General features: G+C 49.2%; 1 protein-coding gene across 2 annotated transcripts in view; it reads right to left on the bottom strand.

Moving 5' to 3' along the window:
- The window catches only part of KCNK13 (potassium two pore domain channel subfamily K member 13), a 117,142-nt gene extending 105,104 nt beyond the window's left edge, over positions 1-12,038 (bottom strand). Inside the window, exons 1-2 of one of the 2 annotated variants that reach the window (XM_037737117.1) lie at positions 11,940-12,038; positions 10,406-11,490 (exon numbers count right to left, since the gene is read on the bottom strand). In XM_037737117.1, the coding sequence (XP_037593045.1) occupies positions 10,406-10,739 (334 nt within the window). In that variant the 5' untranslated portion in view covers positions 10,740-11,490; positions 11,940-12,038. Of the gene's footprint in view, positions 1-10,405; positions 11,773-11,939 lie in introns of those variants that run through there. The other variant, XM_017524640.2, reaches the window with a different exon arrangement.
- Positions 12,039-12,389: the final 351 nt, after the last annotated feature.

The following is a 12,389-nucleotide window of genomic DNA, read 5'->3' as shown; positions in this document are numbered from 1 at the left end:
ACCCGGCGGGCAAAGGTTGCAGTGAGCCAAGATTGTGCCACTGAATTCCAGCCTGGGTGAAAGAGCGAGACTTCATCTCAAAAAAAATAAACAAAAACAAAAACAAACTTGAGGGGTCCTCTTGACCCTTGAGGCAGCCCTTAAAATACCACAAACCCCATGGGCTCCTTGGGGCGCAGTTTGAAAACCACAGCCCTGGTTGATCTGCATGGCCAATTCCTTGTGAACTTCATCAGCTGCTTAAAAGGAGGGAAGACCTAAGACACAGAGAACCTTGGTGCCAACATGCCAAGTGCTAACAGGCAAAGTTAGGAGGTGACTTCCAGGATCAAATATGACTGAATTAGAGGTGAAAGTCCTGGGGGCAGGCACCCCCTCATCATGGTGATAGTAGAGAGGTTGCAGCTTTGGGAGGACTCCTGGGTGGTAGGCAGCACACTATCCAAACCTTGCACCCATGGTGGCACAGACATCATCAACCTCCTCTGCAATTCTGCTAACCAGATCGTTTCTGTCTTCTTAGACTATCTCAGGTCACCTAAGGGCCACCACACTGTAAAAGGGGTCATGATTGGCTGGGAGTGGTGGCTCACACCTGTAATTCCAGCACTTTAGGAGGCCAAGGAGAGTGGATCACGAGGTCAGGAGTTCAAGACCAGACTGGCCAACATGGTGAACCCATGTCTCTACTAAAAAATACAAAAATTAGCTGGGCATGGTGGCTCGTGCCTGTAATCCCAGCTACTAGGGAGGCTGAGGTAGGAGAATTGCTTAAACCAGGACCCAGGAGGCAGAAGTTGCAGGGAGCTGAGATCGCGCCACTGCACTCCAGAATGGGCTACAGAGCAAGACTCCATCTCAAAAAAAAGGGGTGGCCATGATCTCTTTAACTGGCAATTCTTCCCACAACAAGGACCCCAACAGAAGAAAAGGCAAAGAAGTGGTAGTTCAAAGTGTAAAGTCTGAAGGAGTTGCCACACTGCTTCCAGCTAGTAGCTTCACACGGAGCACAGAAGCTCTCGGTGCCTTGGGATCCTTGTCTGCAACACAAGAATATTAATAGTACTGCCCTTATGGGGTTGTTGTTAGAACTAAATGTACACAGAGATGTGCATTATGTTTAACCATGGTGAAATCCAAAATTTCATGCTTTTATTATAAACAGTAAAATCCCGCATAGCCAAGTCAATTCTAAGCAAAAAGAACAAAGCAGGAGGCATCACACTACCGGACTTCAAACTATACTACAAGGCTACAGTAATCAAAACAGTATGGTACTGGTACCAAAACAGAGATATAGACCAATGGAACAGAACAGAGGCCTCGGAGGCAACACAACATATCTACAACCATCTGATCTTTGACAAACCTGACAAAAACAAGCAATGGGGAGAGGATTCCATGTTTAATAAATGGTGTTGGGAAAACTGGCTAGCCATGTGCAGAAAGCAGAAACTGGACCCCTTCCTGAACCTTACACTAAAATTAACTCCAGGTGGATTAAAGACTTAAACATATGACCTAACACCATAAAAACCCTAGAAGAAAATCTGGGCAAAACTATTCAGGACATAGGCGTAGGCAAGGACTTCATGACCGAAACACCAAAAGCGTTGGCAACAAAAGCCAAAATAGGCAAATGGGATCTAATCAAACTCCACAGCTTCTGCATGGCAAAAGAAACAGTCATTGGAGTGAATCGGCAACCAACAGAATGGGAAAAAATTTTTGCAGTCTACCCGTCTGACAAAAGGCTGATATCCAGAATTTACAAAGAACTAAACAGATTTACAAGAAAAAAACAAACAAGCCCATTCAAAAGTGGGCAGAGGATATGAACAGATACTTTACAGAAGAAGACATACATGAGGCCAACAAACATATGAAAAAATGCCCATCACTGGTCATCAGAGAAATGCAAATCAAAACTACATTGAGATACCATCTCACGCCAGTTAGAATGGCGATCATTAAAAAATCTGGAGACCACAGATGCTGAAGAGGATGTGGAGAAATAGGAACACTTTTACACTGTTGGTGGGAGTGTAAATTAGTTCAACCATTGTGGAAGACAGTGTGGTGATTCCTCAAGGACCTAGAAATAGAAATTCCATTTGACCCAGCAATCCTGTTACTGGGTATATATCCAAAGGATTATAAATCGTTCTACTATAAGGACACATGCACACAAATGTTCATTGCAGCACTGTTTACAATAGCAAAGACCTGGAACCAACACAAATGCCCATTGATGATAGACTGGACAGGGAAAATGTGGCACATATACACCATAGAATATTATGCAGCCATCAAAAACGATGAGTTTGTGTCCTTTGTAGGGACATGGATGAAGCTGGAAACCATCATTGTCAGCAAACTGACACAAGAGCAGAAAATCAAACACTGCATGTTTGCACTCATAGGCAGGTGTTGAACAATGAGAACACATGGACACAGGGAGGGGAGCACTACACACTGGGGTCTGTTGTGGGGAAATAGGGGAGGGACAGTCGGGGGAGGGGAGTTGGGGAGAGATAGCATGGGGAGAAGTGCTAGATGTGGGTGATGGGGAGGAAGGCAGCAGATGACACTGCCAGGTGTGTGCCTATGCAACAATCTTGCATGTTCTTCACATGTACCCCAAAACCTAAAATAAAATAAATTTTAAAAATAATAATAATCAACAGTAAAAAAAAAATCACATATAACCCCCAAGTCCGACTATTTGAGGATAGTTAAACCATTCCACATTCATATAAACGTGGAATTCTTGAGAAAGTATATAGGAAATAATGTGAAAAAGCTTTTAGTACATACTTATAGATTTCGATACCTATGTGTAGTCGCAGAAATCGGAAGAGTTTAAGAGAATGTAACTTCCCGCAGCTCCTTTTAGAAATAAGAGCATGCAAGGTTCACCCTCGGTGAACAAGCATCCTTTAAGTGAACTATAAAAAGCAAGCTCTGCTACTGCTCAAGAAGAGCGAAGTGCTCCCTGTCCTTCTCCCTCCCAAAGACAAAGAAGCCCAGAGCTCACCATCAACAAAGCTTCAACCGGGGGACTCAACCCATCAGACCCGTCTGGCCAGCGCAATGCTGTTTCAACGTTAGAATCTGAATGCCTGTGTTGGGGCTGCTCTCTCCAGGGCACAAGGTCCTGCTGCTCCCTAATGTCCTACACCCCAAGTTACACTCATTTACATTCACAGTCTGACCCCTGAGGTCACGGGTTACAGTGTTTCCCTTTCAAGGAGAGGGGATCAGTTGAGAGACACAGGAGAGCTGATTAGAGAATGGGAAAAATAAACCCTGAGTACCTAATTAGGCTTACAAAGATGACTCTCTGGCCAAGGAAAGACACAGTAGGTGTGCTGAAGGTCCTGGTAAAATGTCTGACAATTCACATCAGCTGAACCGAAAGAGGCAGAAGGCTGGGAGATGAAGGGAGGGCCATGTTGTGACAGAGATGCCTTCTGATGAGGCGATTTTCTCCACCATCCTTGGCAGGACCGCGTGCTTCTGGGTCTGAACACGGAAATGTCTTCCTCTAATGGCTGAGATGTTTCCCAGGTGTATAGTCATTAATGTATGCGTGATCATCATCTTCCCCCACTCTTCTCTCCTTGCTTCTGAGGGGAAAAGATTGTTGCTTTGCTGGGTCAACTACCAGGACTGTCCTTTCCTATGGGGAATCCAGGAAACAGGCTGAGAGAAAACTAAATGATGCTGCAGAAGTGAAGTCAATTCTGATAATAAGGAGCAGAGAGAGGTGTGGGGAGAAGGGACCGGGAGGGACAGGAAGACAGAGGGCTGATGGTTGGGAGAAACTTGGGGAGGAGTTTAGGGATAAGAGTTTCCAGAACTCCTTTGAGATATGAGAGACTGGGAGAATCCCATGCCGGCCTGGCCAAGTGCAGCCATGCAGAGCCAAACATGGGCCACACCCAGGGCCAGAACAGGGCACCTGCATACTTATTTCTGTTTACTAAAAATGAATAAAAACTGTTGTTGAGAATCTAGTCACATAGGAGGCAGGCTGAGCCTCTCTGTCTGAGCATCTCAGGTCCTCACGAGCCGGATCCCCTTCTCAGCCTGAGCCCGACACATCCCTGCATCTGGATGGTATGCAATGAATCTTCCCTCAGCGCACTTGACTTCCAGCTGGTGAGGAGGTCATAAGACAACAGGTGAGCTCACTTCTGTGCCATACCTGCCTGGCCACCGGTTTGCCCTCTAGACTCTGGATTTCTCAGACTTTATCGTGCCCAGGGCTGACCTGGGTGTTTTGTTAAAGTGTAGACTTGGATTCTGTTGGTCTGGGGTTGACCTGAGACTCTGCATTTCTTTTCCTTTTTTTTTTGTCTGAGACAGGGTCTTGTCCTGTTGCCCAGGCTGGAGTGCAGTGGCACAATCGTGGCTCACTGCAGCCTCAACCTCAACCTCCTGGGCTCAACAGGTCCTCCCACCTCAGCCCCCCAAGTAGCTGGGACTACAGGCCTATACCACCACAACTGGCTAATTTTTTCTATTTCTTTGTAGAGACGAGGTTTTGTCATGTTGGCCAGGCTGGTCTCGAACTCCTGACCTCAAGCAATCTACCCACTTCTGCCTTCCAAAGTGGTGGGATTACAGGCATGAGCCACCGCACCTGGGCCGACACATGATTTTTTTTTTTTTTTAGACTGGAAGAAACATTTATTCTGCAGCTTGCCACAAATGGGATGAGGTAACGTTTCCCTGACCCCTTAAAGTAGGCATAGTGGTTCTGTGACTTGATTTGGCCAATGACATGAAAGTGGAGGGGACCTGTGCTACTTCCAGGTGATGGCTGTCATTTAATCACTGGTGCTCAACTCTTCAGCCCTTTCTTCTCCTTCCAGAGCAATCCTGGAAGCACGTGCTGAGGAAAAGGAGCCAAGAGACAGAAGAGGCCTGGAGCGCTGCGACAACACAGAGGCAACTGCCCTCCAGCATCACCCATGCCCACAGTGAACTCATTGTAAGAAGTACACATTTATTGCATTTTACTGAGATTTTGGGGGCAGCTTATTACTGCAGCAAAACCTAAGCCTCCCCTGACTCCGTCAAATGCAGATTACCTCGAATGCTTTGGGGACAGAAGCCAGCTATAGATACACAGGCAAACACGGGGACAAGCTCCTAACAAAAGCTGGTTTCAGAGAAAAGATATTCACAGAAGATCATTTACAAGACATACTGCCAGTCTACATCTCAGAGTACTTTAAATTTATTCCTGTTTCATGTCTGATCACCAGCCTTTTTCAGAATCAACATTTCCGAATTGTGTTTTAATACTCTGCCCTGAGGTTTTCTTTACTGCAGTCAAACGTACTTAACATATTTATCATTTTAACCATTTAAAAGCATACAATTCAATAGCATGAAATATATTTGCAATGTCATGTAACAATCACCACTATCTATACCTAAAATGTTTTCAGCATCCCAAACTGAAAGTACCCATTAAACAATAACTCCCGTTTATGGCCTTCCCTCAGCCCCTGGTAACCTCTATTGTAATTTGTTTCTATGAATCTGCCTATTCTAGGTACCTCATGTAAGTGGAATCTTATGATAGCTGTCCTTCTGTGTCTGGCTTATTTTACTAAGCATAATTATTTTCAAGGTCCATCTATTTACAGCATATATCAAAATTTCATTCCTTTTTTGGCTGAATCATATTCCATTATATGTAGCCCACATTTGGTTTATTCTTTCATCCATTGATGGACTCATGGGTTGTTTGGATATTGCAAATAATGCTGTTATCAACACTGGTGTACAAATATCTGTTTGAATCCCTACTTTTGATTTTTTTGGATATATACCTAGAAGTGGAATTGCTGGGTCATAAAGTAGTTCTATGTTTAACCTTTAGAGAAACTGGCAAACTGGCTTCCACTCTAAGCTTTGACTTCTAAGTCAAAGGTCTCAGTTAGATAACAGCTACATAAAATCATCAATTGCATTTTCCAGAAAAATATTGTTTGTGAATATCATTTGTTGTCCTTTACAATGTCTCCTACATATAATCTCAAGGAGAAAATACTTTTGAGAATTAGGTACTGGGGCCAGGCATGGTGGCTCATGCCTGTAATCCCAGTACTTTGGGAGGCTGAGGCAGGCGGATCACTTGAGGCCAGGATTTCAAGCCCAGCCTGGCCAACACAGTGAAGTCATTTCTCTACTAAAAATACAAAAATTAGCTGGCTGTGGTGGCTTGTACCTTGTGAGGCTGAGGCAGGAGAATTGCTTCAACCGGGAAGCATGGATGTTGCAGTGAGCTAAGTTCGTGCCACTGCACTCTAGTCTGGCCAACAGAGTGAGACTTCCTAAAAAAAACAACAACAACAACAACAAAAAAAACAAAACAAAAAACAAAACAAAACAGTGGCTCACACCTGTAATCCCAGCACTTTGGAAGGCTGAGGCAGGAGGATCACTTGAGGTCAAGAGTTTGAAACCAGCCTGGCCAACATGCCAAAACTCTGTCTCTACTAAAACAGAAAACAAAAAACAAAAATTAACTGGGCATGGTGGCGCACACCTGTAATCCCAGCTATTTGGGAAGCTGAGGCAGAAGAATCACTTGAACCCAGGAGGCAGGGGTTGCAGTAAGCCAAGATCGTGCCACCGCACTCCAGCTGGGTGACAGAGCAAGACTCTGTCTCAAAAAAAAAAAGGAGAATTAGGTACTGGGACAGGTTTATGTTTCCTCCTTTCTGATACTAAGAATTCTAGTACAGGTCATGGCTCTGCCATGAAGCCTGAAACCAGATCTGAAGCTTGAACAGTCATTGCTGGTTCTCTCCCTTCTATGGGATTCCCCATCATTCCTTGGGATCGTTTTAGCATTTCCTGGCACGCTGGCCTGATTTTCAACAGCAGAGCCTATATCTTTCCCTGAGGGCTACCCTTGGGCTGCCCACGGAAGAAAATAAGGCCAGAAGTACCTGGGAATTACATCCCTGTGCGCCTTCCTCATCCTCCCCAGACAGCTTTTTAACCAATTCCTGACAGGTGTGGGTGTGTAAATATCCCAGCTTTCCTGCATGGGATATCTGGGTCAGGAGCTTTGCATTCATTGCTTCCAAGCTTCCCCTTGGGATTAGGTACCAGTTGCACACTATGGCGCCTGCCTTAATAGCATACCCTTGATTAACTTATTTTCCTTCCCTGATTCAAGTCCTCTTGCACCTACCAGTATGCTCCTCCCAATAAACTGCTTGCACTCAAATTCTTGGTTCAAGGTCCACTTCTAAGGGAACCCAAACTAAGACAAAGTTCCTCTCTAGCAACTTCATAGCTCAACTTGCTTTCCATATTTCTGTTCTTGTTTTCCCTGGTTCTGAAGTTTTATTTATATTTTATAATTATTTTACTATATACTTTGTCTGTTACCTAAAAGTCTGTGCAGAATAAAGCATGGTGGAATTAATTTTTAGAAGAAAAATACCATCATGTAAGGTTACAATACAAATGCAAGATATAAGTGGTTTATGGAATATAATTCTAATTTTTTTTTTTTGAGACCAAGTCTTGCTCTGTTGCCCAGGCTGGAGTGCAGTGGTATGATCTCAGCTCACTGCAACCTCCGCCTCCTGAGTTCAAGCGATTCTCCTGCCTCAGCCTCCTGAGTAGCTGGGATTACAGGCATGAGCCACCACGCCTGGCTAATTTTGTATTTTTAGTAGAGACAGGGTTTCTCCATGTTGGTCAGGCTAGTCTGGAACTCTCCACCTCAGGTGATCTGCTGCCTGGGCCTCCCAAAGTGCTGGGATTACAGGTATGAGCCACTGTACCCAGTTATAATTCTAATTTTAAAAAACACACATATATATATACATGTATATGCAGAGGGAAAAGAAGACTAGAAGAAAATGGACCAAAACATTAACAATGGTTAATTTGGATGATATTACTGCGTATAACTTGATTTTTTTCTTCTTTATATTTTATTTTACAAAAAACCTGAAGCTTCGGTTTTTTCATCTGTAACCGGGGATTATTATGCCTACCTCATGGGGTTGTGCTGGCTGAAATGAAGTGTAAATGTAACAGCAATGAGCGGCATTGCACATTCACATAATAATCACACAGTATGTGCCTAATATGGGCCTGATAAGGGTAGCCAGTGCCATTATTACAACAATTAATCAAACAATTCAAAAGGAAATATTATAAATGAGAAATGAAAATCAGCCCACATGTACATAATGTTTTTTACCTTTTAACAGGCACACACTTACATGAGCTCCTTGTCCCTCACAAGAACACTCTAACAAGGGCAGGCTTAGGCAGAGAGAGGGAACAGAGGGGCAGGACCAATATTTACCAAATGGCTCATATGCCAGATACCAAGGCGGGCACTCTGTAGATAGCTCAGATGAGAAATGAATGGGGCTCAGAATAGTTAAGAGGTTTGCCCAGGATATAGCGGCAGGACCAAAAGCTCCCACTCCAGACTAGTTGTCCGGGTTTCTTTCCACTCCACTATGCCACATGTCATATTCACATCCCCAAAGTCCATGTTCCTACATGGCCAACTACCCATGCCATTCCCAGTTCCTGCTACATGATGCGGGCACTACACGCTCCTTCCTGCCTCTGTGCCCACTGGGAGCACCAAGAGATGGTTTTTGATGGTGGCAAGGATGACTCAGTCCTCAAAGCTCCCATCAAAACCATCCCAAGTAACCATTCAATCTAAAATAATCCTGTACTTGCTATGCAAAAACAATAGATTCAAGGTCACTTCCAAAGTGACACCTCCTAATCAGTTTGTTCACCCCAAGTCTTGCCTATGCGGAGATTCTGGAACTGTCTTCTGAGACGTGGGAGGTGATGTGATGAGGGGCTTGTGGAACATGGCTAAGAGTCCAGCAGAGAATGTGGGCTTTGGGGAGAATGTGGGGTTTTATTCCTCCTCCACCAATCTTGGGCCCATTCTGGTCAGCTGTGAGAGATTTCCTGCCTGATCCCCGGTTATAGTGGTGCCATCATGGCCTGCTGATGGGCAGTGCAATCTGGGATGGGATGGGGGCTGGGAGCCAGGCACTTCAGATACAGCCTTTGTGTCCCTAATCATGCTGGTCCTCTGCCTCACCTCCTATGCACCATCCAAAGCCCTTGATTCCTGGACTAGCCATGGGAAGTGTTTCTTGATATCAATCTCTTCCTTTGTGTTGCCTCTCCCGGCAGAATGCCTATGTAGCACAGCCATGTGTGGGAGCCTCAACTTGTCACCCCAACCCCACCAGGGAGCCCTTTTAGAGCGCACAGGGGCTGTAACTACAGCACGTGCACCACCCTGGACTGTTTGCAACTGCGAGCCTTTTTTGCAGTTTGGATGCCACTTCCTCTCTGTGTCGCTTTTCCAAGCTCCCTCCCCTGCTCCAGCTCTCTTTTTCCCTCCCTTCAAAATTTATTTCTACAGCATCTTCCCCAGCCCCCCTGAATCACTTGATTATTCTTCAGGGATGAACAATTTTTAGGGATGTGGTGCAAAGACCTACTCCTGCCCCCAATCATTTTCCTTCTGCTGTGAAATAAACACAACTGATTGTAGCTGTGCTACATCTTTGCTAAAAAATTCTCAATGGCTCCCAGGTGCCTCTAGATAAGTTCCAGCTGCTGAGTCTCTCAGTGAAGGTCCTCCCCCTCCATCCCATTAACCAGCAGACCCTCCTAGTCTTCCTTCCACCACTCCAGACAGCTCAGGGGGCCCCCAAGTGCGATTCTCTCCTACTCCAGAGGTCAAAGCGCTTCCAGTTATCAAACCCAAGTTATGCCTAACACGAATTACTTCAGCCCAAAGGTCACTTCCCTGGTTGTTCCTGATGGGAAATTTTCCATCCTTTGAACTCTCATTGACACTTTTGCTTCCTCACTTCCAATCTGTTCTGATTTTTTCTCACTAAGTGTGAAGTCAAGGGCAGAATCTTTTCAAATCTGCCCTTCCCCTCCGACTGACTCAGTAATGTTCAGTTTCCTTTCCCTATCATCTGCAAAAGCTTTCCTCCCCATGAACTCAAGCCCGTCTCCTTCATTAGACTGAAAATCTCCCAGAGCAGAGCGTCTGCAATTTAAGGGTCATTCCAATCCTTTGGGGGCTTTGTTAACATGCAGATTCTGACTCAGCAGGTCTGGAGAGGGAACTGAGACTGCATTTCTAACAAGCTGCCGGGTGAAGCTGAGGCTGCCTGAGCGTGGACTACATTTGAGCAGCGGGGAGGCAATACCACCTGTTGATCAGGCGACCGGGCACGTCGGTGAAGTCCGGCTGGGCGCCCAGATGGATGAAAGGCTCAGAGGGTCGGTCCTGCCCCCCAGAGGAAGTGGAGGCCGCCCGGGGGCTGTCAGCGAGTCCGGCCAGGACACTTACCTATGGTGGACACTACGGTGCCCACGAAGTAGAAGGCACCGGCGAGGTCCCAGCGCGGGCGGGTGTTGTCCACGCGGATGCCGGCCCGAGTGGCCTCTTCGTAGTGGCGGAGGAAGCCGCGCAGCTCGTCGCGGCTCAGGTTGTGGCCGCGGCTGAAGTTGGCCAGGCGCTCTTCCCAGCGCTGCTTGGCCTGGCGCTCGTGCGCCAGCTCCAGCGCGGAGAAGACTGCGGCGCCGCCCAGCAGGTAGAGCACGATGAGCGCGGCCAGCAGCAGAAAACGAGCGTTGTCCTCGTTCAGGTGGCCTGAGCCCCAGCTGAAACCCCGGCTGGCCATGGTCGGGCCCCCAGGGGCAGCACGCAGCCTCACGTCCCCGGGAAATAAGGGCCCGGTGCTCAGCCGGCTCCTGGGAGCCCCACCGCCGGCTCGCCCATGACCGCCAGGCGCTCCCGCAGGCCGCGAGGCTCCCCCGGCCGCCGCGTAGGTCGCTTCTGAGGCTCCAGCTCCCCACGTCCGCCCTGACTCCTAGTTTCAAATCCGCTTTGTCGCCGCCGTTCCCCGCCACTCCCCACGCTCTCCTCGGAGTTCTCCTTAACGCTGAAGGTCCCGGGGAGCGGGCGCAGAGTCCACGCCTGCTTGGCGCTGGGATGCGGGCGCCGTTTCCACCCGGGCCTCCAGTCTGGCTCAGATAGGGGAGGGGGCGTGGCGCGTCTTCCGGGCAAGCTCGAGCTAACTTGAGTTTCCCCAAAGAGAAGGTCGAGGGGGTCCGGAAGTCGGCAGGTAAGCGGAGCCCCGGGGTATTGGTTCCTCTGACTGTAGTTTCTCAGGCTGCCGACGGCTAGGACGCAGGTGTCAGTCGGCTGGCCTTGTAGGTGCCTCCCCAGGTAGATCCACGGTGGTGCGTCCTAGTTGTGGTTGTGGTGTCGCGCTGAGCCTGCGGCTTCCCGAGTCACCGAATCTGCTGCCGGGGCTTAGGGGTGGAGCAGGTCCAGGGCAGGCGCACGGAGAGAGGGGCTGTGCCGAGCTGCGTCCGAGGGCTCCGACCTCCCGCTGGGCCCCAACGCTGCGCATCCATTGGGCAGACGGGCTGGAGAGGGGAGACCAGAAAGGGAGGTTGGAACAGGGAGCGAAGGAAGTTAGGGGCATCTCTCCCTGGCAGCCTCCCTCGCCTTGCCCATGCCAGAGCGCCCTCGGTCTCTGGGTCCTGCGCAGGGGAGTCCTCTTCAGCTACTAGTAGGCTCCGCCCGGACCAAGCGCGCACCGCGGGCCAGCCCCGCTTCAGGAGAGGAGGCCAAAGACTCGGGACTGGAAGGGCCCCAGAGGCCAGGAGACCTTGACCTTGGAGAGTTCCATCTCTTCCACCCGGGCTTGGCTGCCTAGTGCGTTCCAGAGTTTTGCCCGGATGCGGGCTCCGCGAAGAAGGCATCCCCCACCTCATGCAGACCAGCAGCAAGGCTTTCCAGCAAACCTCCGGCCCCCTCCCCGAAACCCCGCCTTGTAGGGGACGCTGGCGCCGCTACCGCGGTCAGATCTCACCTTCCGGGGAGCGCCCTCTCCGCGCCGCTCTGTCGGGACTGTTCCCGGCCCTCCTTGCAGCCGCGGCCCTGCCCTGCCGGCCGGCGCGGGGAGCACAGGTCCGCGCCGCGCTCTGCCTTAGGCGGGTGCGCTCCGACGCTGCAACAGGTGGAGCTGCGTGGCTGCCAGCTGCGGCGACTCCACCCTGTCGCCCGCCTCCTTGCATGCGGGCCCGCCTCCAGCGCTGGTCTCCGCCGGCAGATGCCCAGCGCTCAGCGCCTGGAGGGCCAACCCTGGGGCTGCGGTGCTCCTACCAGGGCGCGCAGATCGGGGGAGTGGATGCAGAATCGGCTGGTGGGACGCTCAGCCGGTCCGCGTGGGCCCTCGGGGACCGGGAGAGGGCGCTCTGCCCCCTCCAGACACATCTTGCCCCCGCCTGCGCACGCAGCTCCGCGCGGCCCTCTGGAATCA

This window comes from Cebus imitator, unplaced genomic scaffold, assembly GCF_001604975.1.
Source record: "Cebus imitator isolate Cc_AM_T3 unplaced genomic scaffold, Cebus_imitator-1.0 Scaffold34, whole genome shotgun sequence".
In the NCBI taxonomy this organism is placed as follows: domain Eukaryota; kingdom Metazoa; phylum Chordata; class Mammalia; order Primates; family Cebidae; genus Cebus; species Cebus imitator.
Note: the sequence above shows the minus strand (reverse complement) of the source record. Positions and strands in the feature narration are given on the sequence as shown.